At 42.6% G+C, this 12,960-nt stretch overlaps 1 protein-coding gene across 1 annotated transcript in view; it reads left to right on the top strand.

Annotated features, from left to right (window-relative positions):
- The window catches only part of FAT3 (FAT atypical cadherin 3), a 528,492-nt gene that overhangs the window by 475,663 nt on the left and 39,869 nt on the right, over positions 1-12,960 (top strand). The window contains exon 19 of the mRNA XM_012657230.1: positions 10,960-11,094. Within this exon, the coding sequence (XP_012512684.1) occupies positions 10,960-11,094 (135 nt within the window). The remainder of the gene's footprint in view (positions 1-10,959; positions 11,095-12,960) is intronic.

Below are 12,960 nucleotides of genomic sequence, written 5' to 3'. Positions count from 1 at the left end.
CCCAATACCCATTATAGGTGCTGGGGCTGCAGGGGTAAACCCCCATAGAGCTATGGCTTAGCGAGCAGCACAGACAGGCAGGCAAGCCCATGTGATGAGTGAGAAGTCAGAAGTACAAAGTCCTATGGGAGAACCCAGTCTAGAGGGAAGGTTTCCTAAAGGAGTTATCCTCCGGGTTAAGATAAAGGGCAAGTAGGAATTAGGGGAGGAGAGGGAGAGTGTTCCCAGCCTGTGTGAGGAAGGCATAGGGTGAGAGAGGAACCTACACAGAGGAGATTCAAACAGCTTTCCTCTCGCTGGCAGGAGTGGGAAAGGCATGACAAATGAGACTTGAGAGCAGGCCCAGTGATCACACAAGGGCCGTTAGCCAGGATGAAGAATTTAGAAATTATCGCAAGGCAGTGGGAGCAGTTGGTTGATGTGAAGTGAAGAAATAGCAGGATCAGATCTGTCTTTCACAAAGGGTGTGCTGGCTGCAGAAGGGAATGGATTAGAGGGGCTGGGCCAGAGGCAGGGGAACAAGTTAGGAGAATGTTGCAGAGGGTGAGGGCAGTGAGAAACAGGGGCAGATGTTAGGGAGCACAGTCAAAGCATGTATTCAGCCCTCAGAGGGGCGGAGACAGAATGGCTCATGTGTGTTGATGTAACTGTAGTCACTGAACTTGACCTTCACTGATCAAAGGCCATAGCTGCACAGGCCCACAGTGATTGGTGAGAAGCATTGCTCTCTCCCTCTTTTCCTCTCTCTGACATGTGGAACCATAAATTCACTGCCTTCTTCTAAGAAAATTGCACCCGGAGTTTTTCTAGCCAGTTTGAACTTGGTCCAAAGGGACTGTGCCCAGAAGGAAGGCCATTTGTAAAACATCCCTCTAGGTAACTGGGGACAGGCAGGGCCCTTGGCCTCTTCCTTGCGGAAAGTTCTTGGTTGCAGTTTGGAGAATGAGCTCATCAGAGGGAGGCCCAAGGGGTCACAGCTCCCAGAAGACATTTTGACAGCCTCCAAGCAGCCCAGAAGAGTGCCAGCTGCTTGCTCTGTGGTACCCAGCGAATTCTGTTTGTATTCTCATCAGGTAGATGCAGTGATGTCCAGACCTGTTGAATATGTAAATTAGCTGCAAAGTAACACAAAGCATGCATGCTAGGTGAAATGCATTTCTGGCAGATGTTACCAACATGCAGAATTTATGAATGCCAGCTGTCTGGGCCTTACCTAGATTTCCTTTGTAGGCAAACTGATTTATACACCAAAGCTCTGCCAGGGCCTTCATGCAGTGATTCACAGCAGGGCTCAAAAGGGGTTCAGGACAGGACAAACCCTGCAGGAGAAACTATACCAGCTAATTAATCCTTGTACTATGATAACTCATTTCTTTTAGTAAAAATCTGTGGAGGCAGCATGTCCTAGGCACTGAATATTCAGAGTGAAAAAATAGTCTCTGCCCTTAAGAGCTAATAATTGTGAAGCAATCATTACACCTACTTGCTGTAATAGTGCTATCATAAATGCTAGGGCATAGACCAAAGGAAAGCTTTCAGTGGTATATGTACACAGATACTACCTATATTCTGGATCTTTGGGGATGAATGTGAGTGCATCATGAAGAGATGGGGGGCTGGGGAGAAGGTTTTGCAGGATTCTTTAAAGGAGGAATTTAGAGGAGTGATTTTTGTTGTGGGTAGAGGGGCTTGCTGTCTATTTTGCATAAGACACTAATGTTCTAAATGCAATAAGTTGCAAGGTGATGTCCCTGCTCAGGATGCCTGTTCTCTAGTCTCCATAAACCTTTCTACTCCCAGTAAACCTAGAATGCCAGAATGTTTTGTGAGTTAGCTCCCAGACATCCCAAAAGGAGGCCTTCTAGTTTGAAAAGCCAGTATTTTCATGATAAGAGCTTTGTGCATAGTCAGGCCAAGCTCTCAGCCTCTCTCATATTTAAGTCACTCTTATTAATATAATTAAGCTATAAAATAAAATTCTAGATTTTAGCGGTAAAAGGAGCTCAAAAGGTCGTCTGGCCCAGTCCTGTCTTCAGAAGGTAATGTATGTGTGATAATCTCCATTTTATAGATGTAGCCGTGTGCCTTGCCCAGGGCTGTACAGCGAGTGATAGTGGCGTGCTGATTCATTAAAGGGTCTTCTTGGGCCCCTGTTATCTGTGTCTTAAGAGCAAGGACTCTTCCATTTTTTAATGTGAATCATAACCCCAGTGCTATGTACCCTATCAGAATGCCCGAATACGATCGTTGTATGGCATAATGATGTTTCACTCAATGAGGGACCACATATCAAACAGTGGTCCCATAAGAGTATAACAGAGCTGAAATTTTTCTATTGCCTTGTGATGTCATAACCATTATAATGTCATAGCCCAATGCATTACCTTGTCTATGTTTAGATATGTTTAGATGCACAAGTACTTACCATTGTGTCACAGTGGCCTACGGTATTCAGTTTAGTACCATTCTATACAGGTTTATAGCCTAGGAGCAATGGGCCATCCCATACGGTCTAGGTGTGCCACAGGCTATTCTATTTAGGTTTTTGTAAGCACACTCTATGATGTTTGCACAATGATGAAATTGCCTAATGACACGTTTCTCAGAATGTATCCCTGTTGCTAAGTGACGCATGACTGTAACCCCATTTTCCTAGCAGACTGACTGCCAGCCTCACAACATGACCCCAGTGAGGCAGAGGTTCTCTCAGACTCCTGCGTGCTCGGGGCTTCCTAGAAATGCCTATTGCTGAGCCCCACACTCACATGTGGGTGGTAGCTTTAGGGTCGAGCCTGGGAGACTGCATATGTAGCCTGGGTGATTCTAATGTTGGTGGCCAGGAAACCAAACTTTGAGAAATGTCACAGCAAGACAAAGAGGAAAAAATTTCCTCCAGGTTCAGGGGCAAGTAGCTCTCTCGCTCCTTCTAAAGTTTTTCTTTTTTTTTTTTAAATAAAAATACAGTGAAGAATTGTTAAGGTAAGCATTAGGCATTTTTAGGCACGTTCTCATTTATTAATAGAAAGGAGAAATGATTGAATTCAATAAATGCCCTTCTTCCAAACACACAGCACACATATACAACTAGTATTGGCTGCTCATCTGTTCATTCTGAGAGGTCGGCAGATTCACTAAATGGACTTTCGCACCACCTGGTGGAATAATTAGCATGATAAATAGATGTAGCTGTCCATTCTGGACTGTGTAGTAATGTTTGTACAAATTTTGCCTCGATATTCTAGCTTCCTCCTTCTAGTTCATCTTTTTCTCATACAGATTTTTTTTGGTTCAATTATCGTCATTAGCATCTTGAACCAAAGTGCTGAGTTGCTTTAACAAAATGAAAGCAGACTTGAATTTTAGTGCCAGATAAGCTCATTGCATTCCGGCCACTGCCGAGCATGATATTTGAACAGGACTTAAAGAGATGCGAAGTTCTGATGTTGTGCAGTGGCTCCTGATGAGCTTCAGAGGTTCCATGAACATTGTCATTTCAGTAAGAAAGCCTGACGCCAGCTGAAACGAATGCGGAATGATAGATGCCCTCGAGCCTGTGTAGGGGAGGCAGGAGGAAAGGGTGTCGGGGCAGCCCTTGGAGCTGTGCCGATTGTCCATTTTTTTTTTAATTTCATTGATTTTTTTCAAAAGTCTTATGTAGAAATGTATCAAAAAGGATACACTTGTCCAGGAGAAGGGACTCCCAGTGAAACCACTGGACTTTAAGACCAGTGTTTAGGGGTGGGATGGCAGAAGTGGAGGCCTGATCTGTCAAGTCTTCATTCAGATACGGAACACAGAATGGAACCCAGTCCTCCAAATGAAATGGATGGTGCGTCTGCCATGGGGAGGCCCTGTGCTAGACAGAGCTGGGTCAGACAGCAGCCCTGCCCTCAGTCAGTGGGGATGGCACTGTCATAGGGTTTTCTCAGGGTAGGAGGAGGAGCACTGAAGCACTGGAGGTGGTGCTACCTCAGCGAGGTCTGAAAGGATGCCTGGAAGTAGGTAAGTGATGAGGATGGAGGGTTCCGGGCCAAGGGGCATGAGAGCCACAGCATGAAGATGAGAACTGGTATACAATTCAGTGCATAGATCAAGGCAGGGACAGACATAACAGCTAACATTTATCAAGCCATGACCAGTTACCATGCTGTTTTCACACATATATAATTGCATTTAACACTTACTGTAACCCTAAAGAGTAGGTATCCAACTGTCTTCAAAAATTAAGGAAACCAAAACTTGGAAAGGTCAATTGACTTGCTCACAGAGCTAGTAAGTGGCAGAGCCAGGATTCATACATGACTGTCTTACTCAAAGCATCTCTTAACCACTGCACCCCACCACCTCTGCACAGATCTGGAGGGAACATGGAAGTCACCCAATCCAGCCTCCACCCACTATATTTACTATATTTCTGACAGTAATTCAGCCAAAGTTTGAGCACCAGTGCCAGGAGCCCACCAGCCAGTCCTGAGACGATCTTCTGCCTTTACAGGGCAATAAAACCCATCAGCCTGTAACATCATACAGCTGTATCCTTCAGACACACAGAAGGTGAGCTGTCTAACCTGTAGGCTTCCCTCCATATAGCTAAAGATAGTTGTTGTGACCCCTGGAATCTTCTTTTCTTAGCCAAACACCAGAAATTCCTTTGCTCCTTGGCTATAAACAAATACATCTCATAAAGGGTTACAGGTGGTATAATTGGGTCATAAGGAGGGATTTATCAGTTTGGGCATAAAGGAGGGAATTATCAGTTTTACTTGGAGTTGAAGAAAGGTATTGGAAACAGCAAAGCTTGTCCTAATGGGTCTTTGCCAAGCAGGGAATGCTTTTTAAGCAGAGAAAGCAGTACAGAGAAAAGGTCCAGAGATTTTAGGTACCCTTTTGTTTGCTCATTTGCTCATCAGCTAACTGAATACCACTCTATGCCAGGCCCTGGGCAGGGTGCTGGAGACACAGTGCAAGGAGGCTGATGTGGTCCCCATGTCCATGGAGCATGAAACAGCATCGTGCATCAGGCAAGTGATAAGGAGCTCAGTTGGTCTAGATGGTAAGGAGTAAGGGCAGTCCTTGGGAGGAATATAGTAGGACAAGTAATCAGAGCCTGCTGACAGGCAGCAATACCGATGCTTTCCTAATAAGCACAATAAAATAAAATGATGACTTCTGTGAAGCAGTAAGATCCTTAAAACAGGGACTGGTGTTTTTAAAGAGCAAAGAAAAATCTGAAATTGGGTTTGCACTTTGGCTGAGGTTTGTTAATACTCATTATCCGAGGAGAGAGCCTATCCCAGTGGCTTTGAATAGCCCTTAGTGTTGTCTCTGAATCTTAAACAGGTTGCCCCTAAAAATTTGGAACTTTCTATTTTTTATTCATAAGAGCTATGTCTGCAGATCCCTCCTCTCCAGCACACACGTGTCTCAGAGTGCCAGGAGAGATTTGGAAGTCCCTATCCTGATGGTGATATTAGCTTCTTAGCATGTGGTCATTCCCTTATATATGCCACCCACACACAACTGTCCCCAGAGACACAGTCTTGAATGAAACTGCACTCAGCCTTTACTGAAATCAGAGAGAAAATACTACAGCTGAGTCAAGCAAACACCATTCTGAGTGATTCTCTGCTTCTAGAACAAGGAACAACTTCAAAGCTGAGACCTCAGTGTTTTAAAACTTCTTGCAGGCCATGAATTAAGAGGGGAGCTTATTGACTTATGTGCTATTTGCCAGGACATGGCATCTTGGCAAGGCGTATGGATTCGGGACGTGGGATATTTACCGTTAGTTATTGGATTCTTCAGTGTAATGAGGGAGCAACATAAATCAAGGGTTGAATCAGCTCAGAGTGGCAGCGTAATGATCACAGCTAGATACTGATGTCTTGGCTAACGACACAGACTTAATTCAGAGGGCTGTGGGAATGCCGGGGAGATGAGGAGAGGAGAGTCATAAATATGTAGCAAGACCCTTTAAAACCTCAAGAGGATCACTCTTCTCCTCCCTGCGTGTTCCAAAGCACTGAAGTTTCTGCTCAGGTCAATCATCTGCTGTCAACTCTGTAGAAAGTGACCAGTTTCCACCTGAGCAAACATTCAGAAGGTGGAAAGCCTTCTTTCAGAGAATGGCCACATTGTGTGCTTGTTTCTCCTGGTGTGAAAAGAACACCTGCACGGGAGGCAGAAAAGACGGTGAGGAAGCTGACACAGCTGCACGTGCCCTGTGACACCAAGGAATAAAAAGCTACAGGCCCTATTCTATGCCTCCAATGCACACAGTATATTTCCTGTCATCTACCAACTTACAAATTATGAATTTGACCCAAAAAGGACAACAAGTAAAAGATTACACCTGAGTTCAGGTCTCTGCCACGTTGCGGAGGCAAGTTAGTGTCTCCAGTTTTGAGAGCTTGTAGTGATTTGCTTTTACTACAATTATTTTTTCTTTACAAGGTGCTTTCACATATATTTGCCCATTTCATTTTCACAATGCTGTGAAGAATCATTATTCTGTTTTTTTAGAAAAGGAAACTGAGACCTAGAAAAGCCAAACGACTTGTTCAAGAGCACACAATGAATAAATCAAATAACAAGCCGTACCAAAATCCAGGTCTGCTGCTTGTCAATGCAGTACCCTTTTCCACGACACCGCCCTACCTTCCCCAGAGGACCTGGGAGTGGAGAACAGAGCTTATGCTCTTCCCGCTTTATGTTGTGACAAGAGCTAAAAATGTCTGGTCCTGCCCTGACATACAGTAAATGGCCCCAGTTGGTTTGGTGAAGTGGGACCCTTCTCCCTTCATGCTCACTCTGGCGCCAAATTGATGGATGTCTGAGATGCACATGTAGGTCTGTGAGCCTCCACCCCACAAGCTGTCACTGTACACAGCACAAGTTAATTAAACCTGGATTATTTCACCATAGTTAATAAGATAAACTTCCTCCCAGAAGCCAACGGGGGTTGACACTGTCGTCTCTTCACTGGTACTCAGGAGCTAATGTGGCACTTTCTGCCACCAGAGAAGGGGTTTTTAAGGCTCTTAACAGTAATAGGTATATACACTTCCCTGAAAAGGGGATGATGGAATCATGATTTCTGAAAACAAGTTAACCTTCCTTATCCACTTAAAAGCATACTGGGTTTTATGTTGCTGGATAACTTAGGGCTTTGGCTGGAAAGAGGGTCGTTATCACCAGGACCCAGACCTGAACACATCTAAGGTCAAGGGGCATGTGACATTGTTCAGGGTTGGCACAAAAAAGTCAAGTTCCTCTGACAGTATATATTCCAGAAAGGACCTAATTTCTTATGCTAGTTTATAGAGAGGAAAGAACAGAAATATTGGTTATGTGGAGTATTTAGTTTTGAGGAACCTGTTTTTCCATAACTAGACGTCTCTCCAAGGCATAGACTGCGGTTTATGCACATGATCGTGTCTGTCCCCAGCTAAAGAGGCTGTTACACTTACACTGACCTGCAGACTCCAATCTGCCTTCATACCTCCTTGAGGCACAAGAGAGTGGGCCCGTGAGCAGAGCAAACTGACAGCAGCAGCTGGAGCCTGAATGTTTATGGCTTGAACACATCTCAAGACTAGGACTCAGGGAGGAGGCCCCATAGGATTTTTAAAGCATCAAAAGACACATCCCTTGCCAAAAACTGTCCCCTTAACCCTAAAGAGCCTATTAAAAACAAAAAGAAAGAGAAAAAATGTATCAAAGTCCATGCTGCTAGAATGAATATAAATATCCATTATTATATATCTAATATTATATTAATATTTTTAATTTTGGAATATACTTATAATATTTCTATTCATGTATTTTTAATATATCCTTGAGCTGCAGTTTTCATAGCAGGGATTGGATCTAACAATTCATTAGTTAGTGAATATGATTTAATTATATGGGCTGCTAAGAGTTATGACACAAGGAAATAAAAAGAAAAGGAGCTGTGAGTTTGACCTCTACTTGCTGGTCTAAGTGGCTTTGTGCTTTGACTCCGAGTCGGAAAGATGGATGAGAAAGTGAGAAGCCCTGTGCTAACTACAGGGCAGGATGATGGTAAAAGGCCAAAACATGTGAATAAAAGGTAGAAGTACCCAAATGCTAGATTTATTCTGAAATAAAGTATTTGGCTTTTATTATAGTCACTTATAGCTATTTTTTAAAATGTAACCATAATTCCATCAATAATAAATATCTTTGCTATCATGAGTCTGAAATTAGCCCTCTTTTTCCCCCTTTGAAACAGTGGCTTGTAAACTAGATCTTTGATAGTACAGGGTTTCTTAGCAATGCAGCCCTCACATTAGAGCAGCACAGACTATAAATGTAATGTCTATAGTTGCATCTCAGAAGTGTAGACATTTCTAGAGAGGGTATCCTTTGGCTAAAATAGAAGGGAAAAACACATGTCTGTGAAATGGAAATTAACAGATTTCTTCATTATCATTTTTATTTCAAAATATTAAGGGGGTACAAGTGCTTTTGTTACATGGATGAATTATATAATACTGAAGTCAGGGCTTTTAGTTTGTCCGTAACCAGAATAGTGTACATTGTACCGGACAGGTAAGTTTTACCCCTATCAGAATGGTTATTACTAAAAAATCAAAAAAACAATAGATATTGGTGTGGATATCGTGAAAAAGGAACTCTTATACACTGTTGGTGGAACTGTAAATTAGTCCAACCTCTATGGAAAACAATATGGAGATTCCTCAAAGAACTAAAAGTAGATCTACCATTTGATTCAGCAATCCCACTACTGGGTATCTACCCAAAGGAAAAGAAGTCATTATGTCAAAAAGATTTCTTAAATAAAATACTGTTTCCATGTCTACTTGGAGGGTAATGCCCAGGCAATTTAGAAGTTATTAATACATCTATTTGATGGGGTGCATTTTGTGATTCATTTATGCACATTGCCACCTCCACGTGGCTGAGGTTAGCATTGGGCTCAGTTTGCTTTTTTTTCCCCCTAAGATGGGGGTCTCAAACTCCTAGGCTCAAGTGATCCATGTCCAGTGCAGTTTGCATTTCTGAGCATATACTAACTACTGGTCAACATTTAGGAGCAACCTAAACATGTGCAGGCTGTCAGAGATGAAGCCACACATGGAGACAGCAGAGTCACCTGGTAGGGTTATGAACTTACTATGAGTAAACATTAAGGCATGCATGAGGTTAAGCCACTAACTAGGGTTAGCTCATTCCTTTGTTACTCAAAGGATCTCGTCCTTCAAGCCTGAGTTAAAATGTTCCCTTTCTTTATGACATTCTCCCAGGAGACAGAATTGTTCCTCCTCTGGTAACCTCCATTGTGCTCACACACCTCTGTCAAAGCAGTTATTATATTGCAATCATGTGTTTACCTGTTTTTTCCTGGGGGGAGTAAGAGGAGGTATCATTTTCTTTCATCCTATGCCCAGGCCTAACATCTCATTGGTCCTAGAAAAATTGTTCAGTGAATGCACCAAAAATTATTTAAAAACTGGTTATCAAAAGCCTCTTGAAATAGGTCATGAGATGGTCAAACCACTGTTTTAAGTTCCATGAACACTGATAAATACATGGCAGGAATAGAGATTTCAGGGGAGAAAATAGGAAGATGTTATTTCAGGACACTTAGGTCTTATAGAAGCATTTGTAGAGATCCTTCCAAATTTTCAGTAAAAAATACCTTCATCTTCTAAGATTTTGTAAGCTGGATCAGTGCCAAGAGTCTTTCATGATGGAGCTGTAAACCAGTAGAAAATAGGATTTATGAATTCTGAGTTTGCTGCTGCTGCCTGCATTGCTCCTCTCAAGGATTACAGTTCTTAAAATGTTTATATGTAGCTAGGATTAAATTTCTGCTTTCCTCTGGACAAAGAAATGACTGTATCATGGGACAATGTGCTTAATGACAAGGAAAGAGTTAGGATGAAAAGGAGCATGATGGGAGGCCAGATCCCGCCAAGGAACACAGTTGCCGATGTCCAGCATGTTCACAATTCGCAGAGAAGGCTACTCCTTTAGGCCACTGCTAACCCATTTAGGAAATGAACTGTTTCGGTTGTGGGTCATTTTTAATTTGTGTCTCCTTTTCCATAATCCTTTTACCACTTAAATGCTTACCAGATTGAAAGTAGCCTAATTATTAATACTTGTGAGATATGCAGGACCTTTGAAAAGTGTGCTTCCTTCAATGGACTCAATTGCCATCACCACCGCTCTGAAATAATTCACTCTGGTCCTGAATTCTGCCTTAATCGGTTAATCTGCTTTCCAGGACTTCCCTTCTGAGGGATTAACCTTTCATCTTACTATGCTGTGAACATCGAATAGGTGGAAAGGAAGCCTTCCTTGTGCCAGGGATAATTCTACTATTTTTGATGGGTAGTAGTGCACGCTTACAGCAAATCAATAAAATAGCATGTAGCAGAAGGGATTAGGAAACAATGTGGGTTGTGCTTTCATGGTTTAGAATTAGTCATGCTATTCTTTAGAAACATCTTCCCCCCACCCCTCGGAAATCAACAGTTAACATCTTCTAAAATCTACCCCCAAGTTTTTCAGGACAGGACATGGGTGTAGAAGAAATCTAAACTCAGATAATGCATTCAAATAGTCATCAATATGCAAGAACCACACTCCAATAAATATTACCACAGCCCTTGCATTGTGCTCTTTCTTCAGCAGGAGTTGGTCCATGTGTAACCTTAGCATATTTCAGCCTAAAAGGAGGTGCCCTATTTATTCTTCCATCTGGCAGTGAGCTTTTGGCAGATGTGGGGACATATGACAGGCATCTCCACCAGGTAAAGCCAATTCAGGTGCTCCTGCTTCTGGGTGGCCTCTTTGTTACTCAGCCCAGAGCCTGAATAGCCCGGCTCTTGAAACATTCCTGTGCTCCCCAGAGCATAGGGTGAATCCCTCTGTGTACTGATCATGTATGTTCCTCCTTTGTCACAGGAGGACTGTGCCCAGGTTCCAACGATCCTTGCGTGGAGAAGCCGTGTCCAGGGGACATGCAGTGTGTCGGTTATGAAGCCAGCAGAAGACCATTCCTCTGCCAGTGTCCACCAGGGAAGCTCGGAGAGTGCTCAGGTGCACAGTGGGGTGAATGATGAGGGTCTAATGTCATATTCCTGAAACACTTGCCCTTGAGAAAATTATACTGTCCAAGTCCTTCCAGAAGACATTTCTGTGTGCATGCAACATTTTCCTTCAGCATTGACCACAGCTAACATCCACACTTACATTTACCTGGGATTTATCACAGCTGCAGCCTGTGCTAAGGAAACATGTAAAGACTGTGGACTTATATGGCAAGACTACAACATGTGTTTTCAATCATGTCACATGGCTGTTAAGAGTGTGAAATTATGGAAAATTGAAGGCTGTTGGTTGGGCAGAGGAGTCAGAGTATCTGTGGCATGGCCTCTGTTGTTCAGAGGGCTGCACAAATCTAGAGCCACAAAACCAAGGTCCATAGAAGGTAGAGCCAAGCCAATCCTGTTGGCCTTCCAGAAAGTAAACCCAGCCTAGAGCACTGAGTAAGCCAACTCTCCACTGGAAATGTATAACTAACTTCATGTTCTAGAAAGGAGTGGTGCTCACCTCTGTGTCTTAAAGAAAGAAAAAAAAAAATCAGTATTTAGGTTATTTTAATTCAAGTGATCCTCTGTTTCTGATCTTCATTCAATTTTAATACTTCCTTTGATTCATATATTCCTTACCTACCATTTCTTTCTTCTAAAAACAGTATTGTTCATTTTTGGTATCAATAGAATCCTCTTTTTGTTACAGGGTATATTTAAAATGCAGGCACAGTGATTCCACAATTTTGGAGTCCAAGAGATAGTCATTGAGTGATGATGATAATAATAATTATAGTGGGGAATAAAAAAATAACTATGCCTAGTACACCTAAAGCACTTTGCTAAGCATTGAGCTCTAGAAACTCAGTCTTTGCAAAGAGAACTACTATTCTTGAAAATGGAAGCCAAAGCTCTTTCATAGTTGACTTTAAGAAGAAGCTGCCATGAAGCAAAGGGACCATGCAGATGCTTGCAAAAGTCATCTAAGGTTTAGACTTAGAATAAAATTATGCTGCCCTACCCTCACACCCACACCATGCACACAGCAGGTGGATGTGCAGGGTGATCATAAAACCAAGTCTCCTAACTTCCGTTGTCACTTTCTGCTGATTTCCCTTCTCCCTTCTATATAGAAAACTTCTGATTATCATGATTATTGTCCATTTGCTATATTTCCAGACTTCCTATCTTTCACCCCAGTGAGGCAGCTTTTTAACCATTACAACATAAAGTTGAAGTCAATAACAAAAGAGAATGAACTCATATTTGGGCATTGCAGGTTGGACTAAAGATTCTAGGAAGGGAAGCCTTTAAAATAATGGTCAGAAAGTAGAATTATGACTGTACATGAATTTCCTTTCTATCAGTTACTCTTTTTTTTTTTTTTGAGACAGAGTCTCACTGTGTTGCCCGGGCTAGAGTGCCGTGGCGTCAGCCTAGCTCACAGCAACCTCAAACTCCTGGGCTCAAGTGATCCTCCTGCCTCAGCCTCCCGAGTAGCTGGGACTACAGGCATGTGCCACCATGCCCGGCTAATTTTTTCTATATATTTTCAGTTGTCCGATTAATTTCTTTCTATCTTTAGTAGAGACAGGGTCTCACTCTTGCTCACGCTGGTTTCGAACTCCTGAGTTCAAACAATCCGACCACCTCGGCCTCCCAGAGTGCTAGGATTACAGGCGTGAGCCACCGCGCCGGCCAGTTACTCTTTTTTGACATTAATACAAATGAGTTGTATTAATGTTAGCAATTTGGCATTAGGATACTTGGGGAATACGGATATCGTTTGAAAATGGTTTTATTGTCTTTCCTTTGTTTCATGGGATTGAAAGTTGCTGAGTGCCAGAGTTGTTGGGGGCTGCACAAAGGCATT

The sequence above is a fragment of the Propithecus coquereli genome, unplaced genomic scaffold (assembly GCF_000956105.1).
Source record: "Propithecus coquereli isolate 6110/MARCELLA unplaced genomic scaffold, Pcoq_1.0 Scaffold534, whole genome shotgun sequence".
In the NCBI taxonomy this organism is placed as follows: Eukaryota; Metazoa; Chordata; class Mammalia; order Primates; family Indriidae; genus Propithecus; species Propithecus coquereli.
The sequence above is the reverse complement of the archived record's forward strand: the minus strand, read 5'-3'. Positions and strand labels throughout refer to the sequence as shown.